This window comes from Aquarana catesbeiana, linkage group LG10, assembly GCF_042186555.1.
Source record: "Aquarana catesbeiana isolate 2022-GZ linkage group LG10, ASM4218655v1, whole genome shotgun sequence".
In the NCBI taxonomy this organism is placed as follows: domain Eukaryota; kingdom Metazoa; phylum Chordata; class Amphibia; order Anura; family Ranidae; genus Aquarana; species Aquarana catesbeiana.
In genome coordinates, this window is record NC_133333.1 from 83,582,697 (window position 1) to 83,598,905 (window position 16,209).

Consider the following 16,209-nt stretch of genomic DNA (forward strand, 5'->3'; position numbering starts at 1 on the left):
CCAACAGTTTGCGCAGTGCTTAACATGAGGGCAGACAGTACACTTACAATACAAATCAATACAGGAGGGATCAGAGGGCCCTGCTCGTTAGAGCTTACAATCTAGAAGGGAGGGTCAAGTCGAAACAAAAAGGTAATAACTGTGGGAAGTGAGCTGATGGAGAAAATGAAAAAACAGTTAGGTGTGGATAGGGTAGGCTTCTCTTAAGAGAAGGGTTTTCAGGGATTGTCTAAAAGCTAAGTAGGAGATAAGCGGACAGATTGAGGTAAGGCATTCCATAGGATTGGAGAGGCTTTGGAAAAGTCCTGGAGGCGAGCATGGGAGGAGGTGACGAGGGAGCTAGAGAGCAGAAGGTCTTGAGAGGAACGAAGAGAACGAGTAGGTTGGTGTTTGGAGACTAGGCTAGTGATGTAGCTGGGGGCTAAATTGTGGATGGCTTTGTACGTAGTTGTTAGTATTTTGAATTGAATTCTTTGGCCGAGCGGAAGCCAGTGGAGGGATTGACAGAGAGGAGTAGCAGACATAGAGCGATTGGTAAGGTGGATGAGTCTGGCAGCAGCATTCATGATGGATTGAAGAGGTGATAGACTATGTAGAGGCAAGCCAATGAGAAGTGAGTTGCAGTAGTCGAGGCAAGAGATGACCAGCGAGTGAATTAAGAGCTTTGTTGTGTCATTGGTTAGAAAGGGGCGTATTTTGGAGATGTTGCGGAGGTTGAGGCGGCAGGATTTGGACAGTGATTGGACGTGTTGCTTAAAAGAGAGTTCAGAGTCCAGGACTACACCTAGAACCTTGGCATGTGGGGATGGGCTTATAGTTGTGCCATCAATTTTGACAGAGATCAGGGGAAGGGGCATATGGGGGAGGAAAAATTATAAGTTTGTTTTTGGATAGTTTGAGTTTGAGGAAGTGGTGTGACATCCAGACTGATATAAAACAATACAAAATCTCCGCGCTTAGGAAAGAAAAGAAGGTATGCAGCCTCCCCTAATAAACCCCCAAGAGGGCTAATAGATATAAAGAAAGTGTAAATCAGGGTGAATGGCGCTCCCTAGTTAAAAATGAGGTGAACTAAATGTGTAACAAAAGTACAAAAAATCCACTGTAATAATATGCACTTTAGGTAATAACCCTAATAAAATGTCATATAGAACGCAGTGATATGAACAATAGTGTATCAATCTGTACCAAATGTGCATCATATCAAGTCCAGTATAGTGAATATATATATATATATATATATATATATATATATATATATATATATATATATATATATATATATATATATATGTATGTGTGTGTGTGTGTGTGTGTGTGTGTAAAATTAGACACCGAAAAAAATTATAAGCACTGAAATGTTGCAAAACGGTGTTGCAAAAAAAAATACCCCCGCAGGGGTAACAGGCATTAAGGAACATCAGAGTTTGTTTTCGTGGATAGTCTCCTGTGGTACCTGTGCCAATGGTCTGTGTCTCCACTCAAGCAGGACGTCCAGATCGATCAGTCACACATCACAGCCTCTACCACCATATCCAAAAAAAGGGGGGGGGGTTGGTTTTTCTTTGGGGGTAAGTCCGGCCAAAGGCGTTCCTTTAGGGAGACATCAAGGTGGGCGTGACACCATTTTGCAACATTTCAGTGCTCATAATTTTTTGGATTTTTTTTGGTGTCTAATTTTACGTTTTTTATATATATATATATATATATATATATATATATATATATATATATATATTCACTATACTGGACTTGATATGATGCACATTTGGTACAGATTGATACACTATTGTTCATATCACTGAGTTTTTATTAACATTTTATTAGGGTTATTACCTAAAGTGTATGTTATTACAGTGGATTTTTTGCACTTTTGTTACACATTTAGTTCACCTCATTTTTAACTAGGGAGCGCCATTCACCCCATTTTCCACTTTCTTTGTATCTAGACTGATATATCTGATAGTAAATTAGTGATACGTGAGGAGACGGAGGGAGTGAGCTGAGGGGTAAAGAAATAGATTTGGGTGTTGTAAGCGTAGAGGTGGTGTTTGAAGCCATGGAGGCTATCAGCTGACCCAGGAAGGTGTAGATTGAAAATAGGAAAGGTCCAAGAACAGAACCTTGGGGGACCCCAACTGAGAAAGGGAGAGGAGGAAGTAGAGTTGTAAGAAACGCTGAAGGTGCGGTTGGATAAGTAGGAAGAGAACCAGTGAAGAGTACAGTCACGGAGACCAAAGGCGTGGAGTTTTTTGAGGAGGTGGGGGTGGTCAACCGTATCAAAAGCAGCAGAGAAGTCCAGGAGTAGGAGTACAGAATAGTGTCCATTGGTTTTGGCCGTTAGTAGATAGTTTGTTTTAGGAGAGCAGTTTCTGTGGAGTGTTTAGGATGTAATCCAGACTGAAGGGGATCAAGAGGGCTATTATCAGCGAGGTGGACGCTCAGTTGGTTGTAGACCAGACGTTCGGGGAGTTTGGATAAGAAGGGGAGCAAGGAGATGGGGCATAGGTTAAGATTGGATGGGTCCAGTGAGGGCTTTTTAAGTATGGGTCTGACAAGTACATGTTTTAGAGAGTTGGGGAAGATGCCAGAAGAGAGGGAGAGATTGAAGATGTGGGTTAGAGAGTGTAGCATAGAGCCAGAGGGTGAACGTAGCATTTGTGAGGGAACAGGATCCAGATTGCAGGTGGTAAGGTGGACATTAGCAAGTAGTTTATCAACCTCGTCTATAGTGTTGGGGTTGAAAGAGGGAAGTAATGATTGTGCCTATAGGCATGAAATGTAAAGCTTGGAGGGTATCGGAACAGTAGAGATCTCCTCACGAATTGTATCAATCTTCTGTTTGAAGTTTGGCGATCTCCTGGGCAGTGTGTAAGTTGGCGGGTGGAGGCGGTGGAGGACGAAGTAGAGAGTTGAAGATAGAGAAGAGGATGATAAGTTGCTAATGAGACTGATAAAATAGGTCTGCTTGGCAGAGAGGAGGCTGGAATTGTATTTTTCGAGGGCAGATTTATATTGGTTGAAATCTCTGAGACTTAAGCAGGCCATACATGGTCGAATTTCGAACGAATTTTCTTTCAAAATCAGAAAGTTCGTTTTTTTTTTTTTTTGTGATCTGATGATGCCACCATTGATTTTCGAAATTCGGCCGACCAAGCCTTCAATTTCACCGCATGTTGCTACAGAAAAGAATTTTCTTGGCCGGGAATCTTCTTTTCTTTTCTCTCCGTAAATTTTCTTTTCTTATTACATTTCTCGCACGATTCTCCCATCATTGATTAGAAAATCGTTCGTTTTTCTAAAAATTTCCAACATGTCCGATTCCTCAAATTTGATTGCCACACGAAAATCGGCTGTTGTTGCAGCCCACTAATGGTGCGAAATTCATACGAAAATTCTTTCATACGATTTTCGAAAGAAAATTCTTACGAAATTCGAACCGTGTATGGCCGGCATTAGTCTTACGCCACAGGCACTCATGAGCACGTTTTTTCAGACTTCTAGTATCATCTGTTTGCCAAGGTTGAAAGGGTCGGGGCCTGATTCTGTGTGTAGTGAGGGGGGCCAGTGAGTCCAGTGAGGCTAGAAGTGAAGCGTTGTAGACAGAAGTTGCTAGGTTGGTGCAGGATAGGGGTGAAATTTTGTTGTAGAGGTTGTTGATAGCAGAGTGGAGAAGAGAAGGGTTGAGATGACGTAGGTTTCTGCGGGTAACTTTTAGGCGGTTGGAGGGAGGGGAGGTGGAGGAGAGGGAGTGAGTGAAAGTAATAAGGTGGTGATCAGAGAGAGGGAATGGATAGTTAGAGAGGTTGCATGGAGTGCAAAGGTGAGAGAAAACTAGGTCAAGGGTATTGCCTTTGGAGTGAGTAGGAGCATGTATCCACTGCTTCAGGTCAAAGGAGGAGGTTAGGCTGAGAAGTTTGGAAGTGGCAGAAGTGTTAGTATTAGGGATGTATAGAAGTACCTGAAAGGTGCTATGTGGAGCTAGAAGGATTCTGACACCCTCCTCCCTTACATCCACTGGATCTGGGGGAGTGAGTCCAGAGAAGACCACCATGGGATAGGGCAGCAGAAGATGCAGTGTCGGATTTGTGGAGCCAGGTTTTGGTAATGGCTAGTAGGTTAAATGAGTTGGCGATAAAGAGCTCATGGAGAGAGGTGAGTTTGTTGCAGACAGAGCAGGAGTTCCAAAGGGCCAAAGAGAAAGGGAGTCTGGTCTTGGGAAGAATAGAAATGGGAACTAAATTGTGTTGATTGCGGCTGCTGCAAGAGGGTGCAAGGTGATGGGTGCATGGGGTACAGTTAAATGATGGAGGCCCAGGGTTTGGGGATATATCCCCAGAGGTTAGGGGAAGCAGGAGGGTGAGGGAGGTAATATGGGAGTGGGATTTAAATGAAGGGACATGCCCCAGGGTCTTGGAGATTTTTAGTGTGTGTGGATTTAGAATTAGCAGGAGTTGGTGGGTGCAGTAATAAGGAGAGGACAGAAGTGAGGGTGATATATATGCATGCAAGTGCTCCCACTTATAGAAATAGCCCCACTTTTAGAAAGAGCCCCAGTTGCAAATGTGCCCCCTGCCGTCGTAGAAAGAAAGTGGACATGCCAGGTGGGAAGGAAGGATTAAAGCATAGCGGGGTCATAGGGCCAACATGGGCTGTAGGTAGGAAGGTTCGATAGAAGATTTGAAGAGACGGACCAATCAGTAGGTGCTCTTTGGCCTCATTAGGAATCTGGGTCGGATGCAACCATGGCAAAAGATGCAATGGTAGATCAAAATCAGAGAGCACTCAAGAGAGACCCAGTCCTTAAAAGGAACGTGAACATTCCAGTCCACCAGATGGGATAATAAGCATGCCCTGTAGTAGCTGTGGAGATCTGGCAAACCTATGCCACCCTTATGTTTTAACCTGGTCAGACAGGTATATTTAATCCTCTGATGTCTGTGACACCAGATGAAGAGGTGCACTCTCTTATAAGTGGAGAAGAATGTGTGAGGGGCCATTAGCTGAACTATTTGCATAATCTATAAAATGCAAGAAAAGAGAGACATTTTTCACCAGCGCCGCCCTACCAAACCAGGACACATTAGGGGTTTCCAGGCTCACATATCCTTGGTGGAATGCTTAGTGGTGGCAGAAGAGCTCCAAGAGGAGACAGGGTATTTGGATGCCCAAGTACGTCAAGGCCCCAGACCACCAGGAGAAAGGAAAATTAGACTAGCTGCACTCTGCCTCCTGATGTTCAAAGCAATTTAACATGATTGCTCTTGAGATTGGAAAGAGATCTGAACTGTTCCAAATCCCAAAGCAAATTTGGTAGGGATAAGTGAAGTTCTGTCAGAAACCATGAAATCGGGCCGAGACAGAAGTACAGTTAAATCATAGGAAAAAAGCGACCAACTCTCCTAGGAAGAGAAAAAGGGGGGCCGTGCCACATCCAATAAACATAGACAACAGAAAAATGGGGTTCCCCTGAGTGGATTTTCCCGGCACTTGCACAAAAATTGTATACAGTAATAGAGTGTAAACTCATATAAAGAATAAGAAAGTATTTTTATTTAATGAGGAAATTCATTCTTTAAAAACATTGTGGGCGTCATGAATAACAAACAGATTACATAATAAACATGATTGGTATCAATCCGTTAACAATGATATAGTGTACAGAAAAAAATCTCTTTTCAAACCCTATGCGTTTCGGGATACAAATATATCAGTCCTTCAGAGGCATAATTGAAAGGAGGGATTCATCTGAATGAATTGAAAAGCATATACGTGATAAGTCAGTTAATTAATATAAAGAGTTATCAATAGAAATCTGTTTATCGGTAAAATGATCAATTGATCACTTACCTGAACATGTTATCATTGGTTACTCTGAGAGGGAATTTTTTAAAAACCACATGAAAAAGCGAGGCATATTAAGAGGGATGGTAGCCAAGTATATAAATGTAGATACAGGTGCTGTTCCTTAAATAAAGTAAATTCAATTGAATGTTGATAGACCATAAGTCTCCACAAGAAGGCACCCGGTTTTACCTATCCCTGTCCCTCCCGGACGCGTGCAGGCCAGAGCTATATGCTGGGGCCAAAGAGGCAACCCTGTAGACAAAGAATTAAATAAGTATCGGGTGTATAGGAGTATTATGAAAATATTGGGGCAATTAGGGGGGCAAGCTGGTATGAAAAATTTGTCAAATACATATTAAAATTTATATAACATAATACAATTAGCCTGCATTATATAATAGATTTATAGTTTTATTTTATATATATTTTTAAAATAAAATATATATAGGGAGATACAAAATATATATATGATGTATACAGGTAGTGTAAAACTTACACAATTTATATGTTATTAATGATACAATAATATGTATAGGGAGATACCAAATATATATGATGTGTACAGGTAGTGTAAAACTTACACAATTTATATATTATTAATGATGCAATAATCTTCACTGCTTTGTTAGCACTGCTTCACAAGAATAGATCTAGTGCTATGATTGTGTATTCACGACCTCAATTATAAGAGGGACTAATGTTAAAGTCTCAAGGGAAAAAAAAAAGCAATGGAACAAGTTGTTTATTCCCAAATGAAACGGGGGGGGGAGAGGCAACCAGGGTGGAATAGTGGTTATATTGGGACATAGTACACGAGCTGGATGGCAATGTTTGTGGATAGTACCATATTTAAAGAAACTGTTGAGTTGTATTGCTCAGTACTAAAAAGGTCAATATGGAACAGCAAAAGGAAAACCTGGATATTCAATACAGTTATATACTTGACAGTGCTTGTTATAAATGATCGACTTGTGAAAAGGCAAAAACAGGTTTACAGTATAAAGGAAGGGCTAAGAAGTAGCATACATGGTCACAATAATTGAATATGGTATACAGTTCGTTGATGTATCAAAAAAGGTTTTTTACATTGAACTTACTTTAATCTAATACAAAGAGGCATAACAATCATTACATTCATGGATTACATCGAAAATATTGATAAACATAGTCTTTGTATTAGATTAAAATAAGTTCAATGTAAAAAACCTTTTTTGATACATCAACGAACTGTATACCATATTCAATTATTGTGACCATGTATGCTACTTTTTAGCCCTTCCTTTATACTGTAAACCTGTTTTTACCTTTTCACAAGTCGATCATTTATAACAAGCACTGTCAAGTATATAACTGTATTGAATATCCAGGTTTTCCTTTTGCTGTTCCATATTGACCGTTTTAGTACTGAGCAATACAACTCAACAGTATCTTTAAATATGGTACTATCCACAAACATTGCCATCCAGCTCGTGTACTATGTCCCAATATAACCACTATTCCACCCTGGTTGCCTCTCGTTTTGCCCCCCCCCCGGGTGCGTGTGGCCCGAGCGATTGCCCGGCACGGAAAGCCGCCCAGCGTTCTTACCTGGGCGGCATTACAGGAGGTTTCCAGGGCGACCGAACATCCACGCCCCTTGCCTCCATATTGCCACTCCGGTGGACATGCTCAGTCCGCCGGATAGGCATGTCCGTGCCGGTGGGATGGGTGTGCGCGACGTCGCCCCAACGTCATTGCGCTCGCATGCGCGGCAGGGGCGGCGCCGCGCATCCCCGTCTCAGGGGGCTGTTACTTAGGCTTCCCAGCTGACGGGCTCCACTACACAGCTGTGCGCGATTGCTAGCGTCAGCTGATTGGAGCTCGTCCACTATATAGATCAGCCCCACTCATTCCTAGCTAAGGTGCTTTACCTGCCGTACGCTTGGATGCGCGGGGTCAGCTACATTTATACACTATTAAATCAAGGTATTTATTTACTTCTTTTGTTACAATAATTTGGGACATGGCTGTGCTCTTCTTTCCCCTTTGGCAAGTTTCATTTGGGAATATACAACTTGTTCCATTGCTTTTTTTCCCTTGACTTAGTCCCTCTTATAATTGAGGTCGTGAATACACAATCATAGCACTAGATCTATTCTTGTGAAGCAGTGAAGATTATTGCATCATTAATAATATATAAATTGTGTAAGTTTTACACTACCTGTACACATCATATATATTTGGTATCTCCCTATACATATTATTGTATCATTAATAACATATAAATTGTGAAAGTTTTACACTACCTGTATACATCATATATATATTTTGTATATCCCTATATATATTTTATTTTAAAAATATATATAAAATAAAACTATAAATCTATTATATAATGCAGGCTAATTGTATTATGTTATATAAATTTTAATATGTATTTGACACATTTTTCATACCAGCTTGCCCCCCTAATTGCCCCAATATTTTCATAATACTCCTATACACCCGATACTTATTTAATTCTTTGTCTACAGGGTTGCCTCTTTGGCCCCAGCATATAGCTCTGGCCTGCACGCGTCCGGGAGGGACAGGGATAGGTAAAACCGGGTGCCTTCTTGTGGAGACTTATGGTCTATCAACATTCAATTGAATTTACTTTATTTAAGGAACAGCACCTGTATCTACATTTATATACTTGGCTACCATCCCTCAATATGCCTCGCTTTTTCATGTGGTTTTTAAAAAATTCCCTCTCAGAGTAACCAATGATAACATGTTCAGGTAAGTGATCAATTGATCATTTTACCGATAAACAGATTTCTATTGATAACTCTTTACATTAATTAACTGACTTATCACGTATATGCTTTTCAATTCATTCAGATGAATCCCTCCTTTCAATTATGCCCCTGAAGAAGGACTGATATATTTGTATCCCGAAACGCATAGGGTTTGAAAAGAGATTTTTTTCTGTACACTATATCATTGTTAACGGATTGATACCAATCATGTTTATTATGTAATCTGTTTGTTATTCATGACGCCCACAATGTTTTTAAAGAATGAATTTCCTCATTAAATAAAAATACTTTTTTATTCTTTATATGAGTTTACACTCTTACTGTATACAATTTTTGTGCAAGTGCCGGGAAAATCAACTCAGGGGAACCCCATTTTTCTGTTGTCGAAGTACAGTTAAATCACACTTGTTTAATAATAAAAATAAATAGAACAAATTTAGTCAAAACATAGCCAGGGTTCAGGAACCGGAATGGATAGTCAGACAAGCCAAACGTCAGGGAGCCGGAGATGAGCGTAGTAAAACAGTAAGCAGGATCTGGAGCCAGAAGGGATGTCAGCCAAGCAAGTCTTTTTTAACAGGAATACAGGAGATAGTCACTGATGTTGACTAAGGCAGAGATGGGCTGGATGGCTTAAGTAGGCAGAACTGACTAGAAGGATATCATCAACAGCTGAGTAACTGTGGAGCTAGGAGCTGGCAATTAGCCGACAGCTGAGCGGCCAGCTCAGAGAAGGAAGGGCTGAGCCCAGCCCTGACAGGTTCTGACAAAAAGAGCAACATCTCATCCGCAAAGGCGGCTACTTTATACATGTTGCTGTATATTTCCATGAATTGTGGGGTTGGACCGCACTCTATTCAAGAATGGCTCAAGGGAGAGGACATATAAAAGAGGAGAAAGGGCAGCCCTGCCTCATGTCATTTCTCAAAGAGAAAATATCTGAAAGGTGACCATTCACACATACTCTGACAGAATAGAGTAAAGCACCTGAATATTGCCAAGCATCTTAGGTAATAGGCCAATAGCGTTAAGGGTTGCTGCTAGATAATCTTAACCCTGTCGAAGGCCTCCTCAGCGTCGAGTGAGAGAACGAAGCCACGCCTTTTCTGTGAGGTCAACCAGTGATGGAGAATCAGGGCCTTTATAGTGTTGTTGCGGGCTTCTAGTCCTGGTACAGATCCTACTAGATCCCAAATCCCGAGAAATCAGAGAAGGTAGAAAGGGCAGCAGACAGCCAGGATTTTCACATAAAGCCAAATGTCCACATTCAAAAGTGAAATAGGAAGATAATTAGCAACAAGGGTGTCATCCTTCCCATCTTTAGGTAGCACAGCAATGTGTGCCTCCAAGAGGTGGGGAGTACGGGGAGGGAAGGATGTCAAGGAGCAAAAGGCCCAAAATCACGGCTTTGAAATATCCAGGAAGGTCTTGTAGTATTGAAGAGTCAGGCCATCTGGGCCAGGACTTTTGCCTGGCTTCATTTCTTTCAAGGCTTTGTCCAGTTCATCTCCGATGATGCAGACCTCAAGTTTCAGATCCTCTTCACAGTAGATGGGAGCAGTACTGTATTTTCATAGGAAATCTTCATTGTGTTTTGTTGCCAGAGAAATGGAAAAGGAATCCAGAGAAATAGCCAAGAAAGGCAGAGGTGAATCCGAGAGGTTGTATAAGGATCTATAGAACTCTTCAAATTGCTTAGCTATGGCTATGTTTATCTCCCAGGGTGTCTCTAATACATTGAACTGATGATTTGCCCTTTTAGCTTCAACTGCCTTAGCTAATTACTGGCCGCTTTTATTGCCTTGCTCATAAAACACTTTTTGATTCAATACGTACTGTCACCTAGTTCTTTTGCCTAATTCCTCCAGGAGTTGCCGCCATTTGATCCTGAAAGGCAGCCACAGCATTGGTGCATTTCTGTATTGTTTCCAAAGAACAAATGCATGTGAGTAGAGAGTGCACTAAAGCCTGTTGTGTCTTTTTGGCAGTGGCGGACAGCGATAAAAATTCTGCCCTGATATCGCATTTCTGAGCCTCCCACAGGGAGTTAACATCGGGGGTGTCATTGATGACAAAGAATTCTTGCAGGATGGCCCAAAGTTTATCCACATTGGCCTTGTCTTTAGAGAGGGAGGGTTTACGTCTACAGATTTTACTTCTAGAAATCAATTTGGGAGAGTGCAAAGTGAGCGTTATGGGATGATGATCTGAGAGAACCATGAGCTCTATTATAGCCGAACTGGGACACCGAGAATAAAGTATAGTCTTTATCTTTAGGATTTAATATGCGCCAGTGTCATGCAATCTGAGATTCTGAAACTGTACATTAATCTCACGTAGGGCCCGATAGGGCAGTGTGTAAGTACCCATCGAGAAATCCATGAGAGTTTGCAGGGGAACATTGAAGTCCCCTCCTAATGAGGTATGAGCTCCCTAAAACAATGGTATCAACACCTTATCAAGATCATATCAAAAATAAAAATGGAAAAAAGGTGACAAGTAACCTCCATGATGACTACTGTACTGTAATTTTATGTTACTAAAGCCATGTGCTCCTTTCTCCAAAAGGAGTCCTATAAATGCTGATTTTCTCTTTGCAGTCTTCTATCCGATCTCTTGTACTAGACCTTGGTGAAGATCGGATTGTATTATTGGGACGTCCTGACTTGTATCTTATGGATATCTTCATTCCCTACAATATTATCCAGGAGGAAAGCGGTGCTCAGTTTAACAAAGAAACAAAGGTGAGCGAGCAAGAAATGACAGAAGGGGTGCACTGCTCCAGGTGACCCGTGAGATCCTGTGCTGCTATGTGGAAGTGGGGTGCCTGCCTTTGTCTGCAACCAACTCTCTAGTGCAAAGGAAGGAAAGGTGGCAGCACTCCAAGCATAAAAAAAAAATGTATATCTTTATTGAAAATCCATTAAAATCGAGGGAAAGAAATACACGTACAGCTCATGGAAAGTCAGCAGACACGTTTCACACTGCTGTGCTTAATCATTGCAATGATTTTAATGGCACTGTAGGAAGCAAAAATGTGGAAGCATTTAATTAGCTAAAGGCAATAGCTGTGTTCCCTATGAGTTTTATGTAATGTGTCTTCAATCTAAGATTGTCTCCTGTAGCATGTCCTCAGTCTCCAACAAGTTCTATAATCTCTTATCTCTTGCACCAAGTCTGCTGTCTGACCATCTCTTGTAACACGTCTTTTGTCTTTGACCAACTAATGTTGCATATCTGCAGTCCACTGAATATAATATGCTGCTATCAGAGGTTGCACTTGAGTCCACCTTCATGTGTCTAAATATAACTCTCTAAATGCATCTATCAATTTTTTTCTTAAAGCGCTCTCTGCACAGTAAAGTAGGTTGGTCAGGATGATAGACACTGCTGTTGATGCTTTGGAAGTTAAATAAAAGATCTGTCCACCCATAAGTGAAATGCTGTTTACAGGTGGAACCTGGTGGGCTGAACGGGTTTATTATATGTCTTGGATCTGTGAAAAAACTGTGTCGCCAAAACTCGAAATCCAGATTTCAGTGTGTCAAAGAAATTCTATATGCATAGATAGCACTAAAAATAAGGTGCAAATGAATCAACAGAAACATAAAACACATAAATGCAGCACCTGAAATAATCATATAACATCCACCATCGGATAAATGAATAATCCCATGCGCAAACAGAAAGCGTGTCCATCAAAGCGTTAATAAATAAAGTGCAAAGTGTTATCCCCCAGACAAATAGACAATGTGACATCCAAGTCTTAGATCTGTAGTTATCGGGGATCACATGCCGAACACCTTGAGGTAAGTATTCAGTTTAACCAGAACCTCTACCTCGGGAATATGCAATTAGGGGACCTCCAGCTGTTGCAGAACCACAAGTCCCATGAGGCAAAGCAAGACTCTGACAACCACAAGCATGACACCCAGAGGCAGAGGCATGATGGGACTTGTAGTTTTGCAACAGCTGGATGTCCGCTAATTGCATATCCTTGCTCTACCTCATGGATGGAGGCAGACAATGCAGCTTACTGATGAGACATGCTGCTGTTTAGCCAGGTAGTGGTGGCTTGTAAGTGTTTTTTAGCTGTTTGATTTGGTGTTGTATGTACAGTATATACTTTTTGATAAAGCTTTTTAGTACTACACTATGAGAGGACTCTCTTTGCCTTATTTGGGTATTACGTTACCGATTGGCACATAACCAGCAAGACAAGGATTCTATTGAAGGACCACTGGAACAAGAGCTGTTCTGATTCAAGCTGCAGTGTTATTGACAAACAGAAGTAGAGACTCATCTATCCCTGGGCTTGTTACACATGCAGTGTCTGCCTCTATCCATGAATTTGAGATTCTGGTAAGCTTAATAGTTGCCTCCAGGCATACTAACCCTGATAATGCTGATCTAAGACTTGGATAACACTTTGCACATTTTCACGCCCAAGTACCTGAGAGATATTAGGAAGTGTCCAGATGGCTTAACTCTTCATATCTACCAAATAATAATATCATAGTTTTGGGTGGATACGTCACACACCAATACTATCCTCTTTAATCTTTTATGCATATGATTATGCAGGAACTATGCCTAACACATGTCATAAGCTATCCTCCTAGTATGGCCATGGTAGCAAGTATACAGGATAGGAGCTAAGATTAAAGTTTATGTAAAAGCAATTTTTATTTTTCGATTTGAGAGGCAAGGGTCAGACCTTTTTTCAGGTTTTAATTCAAACTGTGTTCTGGTGATTGTTCGTCACTAAAACAGAAAGTGATGGGATCTTCAAAATTTTAGGGCTGTCACCAGGGCAAGAGCTGGTGATAATTCGTCTAACGAGCACAAATATTACAGTGACAACCATCTAAGATGCCAATTCACCTCACTTTAGTGAGAATTCCTCTCATTTTCTGTACTATTTGCAAAACAAAGTTAAAGTTTTGCCTATATATACACTTTAAGTAGAACTGTAGGGTCATGCTTTAAATGCAATAAAGATTTAAACTCTGCAAAAGATAAGTATGTTATCTACCGTCTGCTTTTTCACAATTACATCTGCTATTGACAAGTGTTATTTTTGACTGTTGTTATTTGACTGTTAATTATATTTAACAAGTAAATCAACATGACAGCACACACCTGCTGTTAATACATATTTCTCAAGATGAACTTTTAAAGTGCCATGCTATATAGCTGATTACTGAAAAACTGTTTGTGGCTGTATTTCAGGTGCTGACAATTACGATGCCAGTTCAATCAGCATAGCAAGAAGCGGTGGAAGACTTAGCTCTTAAAATCAGTCTCTATTATTGATCCAGTGGATCCAAATTGGAGATTTTGGACTCTACATCCCTATTTTGCAAAATGTTCTTCAGCTTTGAGTCAGTTTGGACCTAAAGTTAAATGCATCAGCAATATTGTAAATAAATGTTATTTACCGCAAACCTCTCAGTAACTTGTCATCATAAATATATCCTTATTTTTTTAAAACATAGGTGTCTTACGCTGAACAAAAACACAGTATTGTTATGTGTGTATTTAAGGATTCCCCTCCCAAATGGATGTAGGTAGGCAGGTCATGGTCTAGATCAGTGTTTCTCAACCTTTTTTCAGTCAAGGCACCCTTTAAAAATTATGGACAATCTCGGGACACCCTTTAAAAATCATGGACAGGCTCGAGACACACCATTCTAAAATGTAAAAGCTATTCTAATAGTTTTACATAATGCAGCAGCATCCACAAGTCCAAGTAGGACACCCAGCGTTAGAGGTAGTTTATACTTTTAAAGCAAATACACTTTTGCAACTTTTGCAAACTTGTACCGACTAGAATGTTTCTCTTCTACCTCAGGTTTTTCTCTAACATTCAGCTAATGTGATCTCAGTGCTGATGGAGAAGGGCAAGGGAGGGTCAAACAAGGATGCTGTGCAGGTGACTGACATCCTCCTTATTAACTGATGATGCCATTGGTCTTTAGGACGTCAGCAGCTAGAAGGTTGTAATGGTGCACAAAAAATCCTTTCACTTAGTGTAAATCTAAAGGCAGCCTTCATCCACACGCCGGCTTGTATACAATTTTTAGGCATTTTGCCAAGGCCCCACTGAAGAAACCTCGAGGCACCCCATGGTGACTGGGAACCCTGGTTGAAAAAGGCTGGTCTAGAGGTATCAGTCAGAAAGCAGAACTTCAGGTATTATCTGTGTATATATGTGTACATAGAAGGGATGATAGCACCACAAGAATGATGCACTAAAGGTACACTTCCACTAATCCACTTAATTTCACCAGCTAGTCAAGCCCAATGACTGCTATGGACTGTGGTCCAGGATAGAGGTGGTATTCAGGAATAGTCTTTATTGGAAGAGAAAACCGTGTAGCTCTTCTGGATGGATACAGTCTGACAGCAACCTAGAGACAGCATAACCGCTCCCAGTGTACCCATTCAAGAGAGCTAGACTATTTTTGTTCTCTTTTTGGAACTGCAGAGCGATTCTACACGGAACATCACTGATGAAGGTGGCTTAGTTCACAAAACACATTGCTCTTTGTCACTGGAAGTATATCTTTCTTAACCACTTTCAGCCCAGCCAATGAAGTTAAACGGTGAGGCGGATGTTGTCTAGTTCTGGGAGAACATATTGGTATGTTGTCAAACAAATCTGATTTCTTTTCATGAGAAGGTAAGCAAATAGTTAGACAAAGGAGTGGCTGTGGATAAGTGTACTTGGATATTTGCAAAAGCATTTGACACCGTTTCACATACAGCTAATGTGTAAGGTAAAATCTAAAGGCTTGGAAAAATCAGTTTGTAAATAGAAAACTGGCTAAAAGATTGTGTTCAGAGAGTAGAGGTTAATGATTCATACTTTGAATGATCTAAGATTATTAGTGGTGTACCCCAAAGTTCAGTGTTGGGACCATTACTTTTTAATATAAATGATATAGAGTCAGGGATTAAAAGTACCATTTCAGTCTTTGCAGATGACACCAAACTGTGCAGTGGAAAAACATCCTTTACAGGATGACTCCAACTTACAAGCCAACCTCAATGTGCTATTTACTTGGGCAACTATAGTTGTTGTGTTCAAAATAATAGTAAATAATAAAATAATAATATTTTTTTGGTATAAATTTTATTATAATATTATAATTTTATTATATTTCTACATTGCAAATAATTTACTAGTAGGTGTAGTAGAGTAATAGAAAACCAACAGACCCAACAGTCATGACATGCATGCTGCTGATTCTGTGTAATTGAATCATTAATTGAAAGGGGCGTGTTCAACGTAATATAGAGGTGTGGAATTAAATTAGTGAGGTTATTCAGTCTGTGAAAAAACAGGTGTCAAACAGGTGGCCCTTATTTAAGGAGGAAGGCAACAAATGTTGTGCATGCTGGATATAGTGCATTTCTCTGAAAATCTGAGTAAAATGGATTGTTACAGACATTGTTCAGAAGAACAGCGTACTTTGATTAAAAAGTTGATTGGAGAGGGGAAAACATATAAAGAAGTGCAGAAACTGATCTGCTCAGCTAAAATGATCTCAAATGCTTTAAAAGAGATGTATGTATT

The 16,209-nt window shown here is 40.5% G+C and overlaps 1 protein-coding gene across 3 annotated transcripts in view; it reads left to right on the plus strand.

Moving 5' to 3' along the window:
* PIH1D1 (PIH1 domain containing 1) overlaps positions 1-14,074 on the plus strand; it is a 55,466-nt gene extending 41,392 nt beyond the window's left edge. For all 3 annotated transcript variants that reach the window (XM_073602350.1, XM_073602349.1, XM_073602348.1), the window contains exons 10-11: positions 11,228-11,371; positions 13,860-14,074. In XM_073602350.1, the coding sequence (XP_073458451.1) occupies positions 11,228-11,371; positions 13,860-13,895 (180 nt within the window). In that variant the 3' untranslated portion in view covers positions 13,896-14,074. The remainder of the gene's footprint in view (positions 1-11,227; positions 11,372-13,859) is intronic.
* The last annotated feature ends 2,135 nt before the right edge of the window (positions 14,075-16,209 follow it).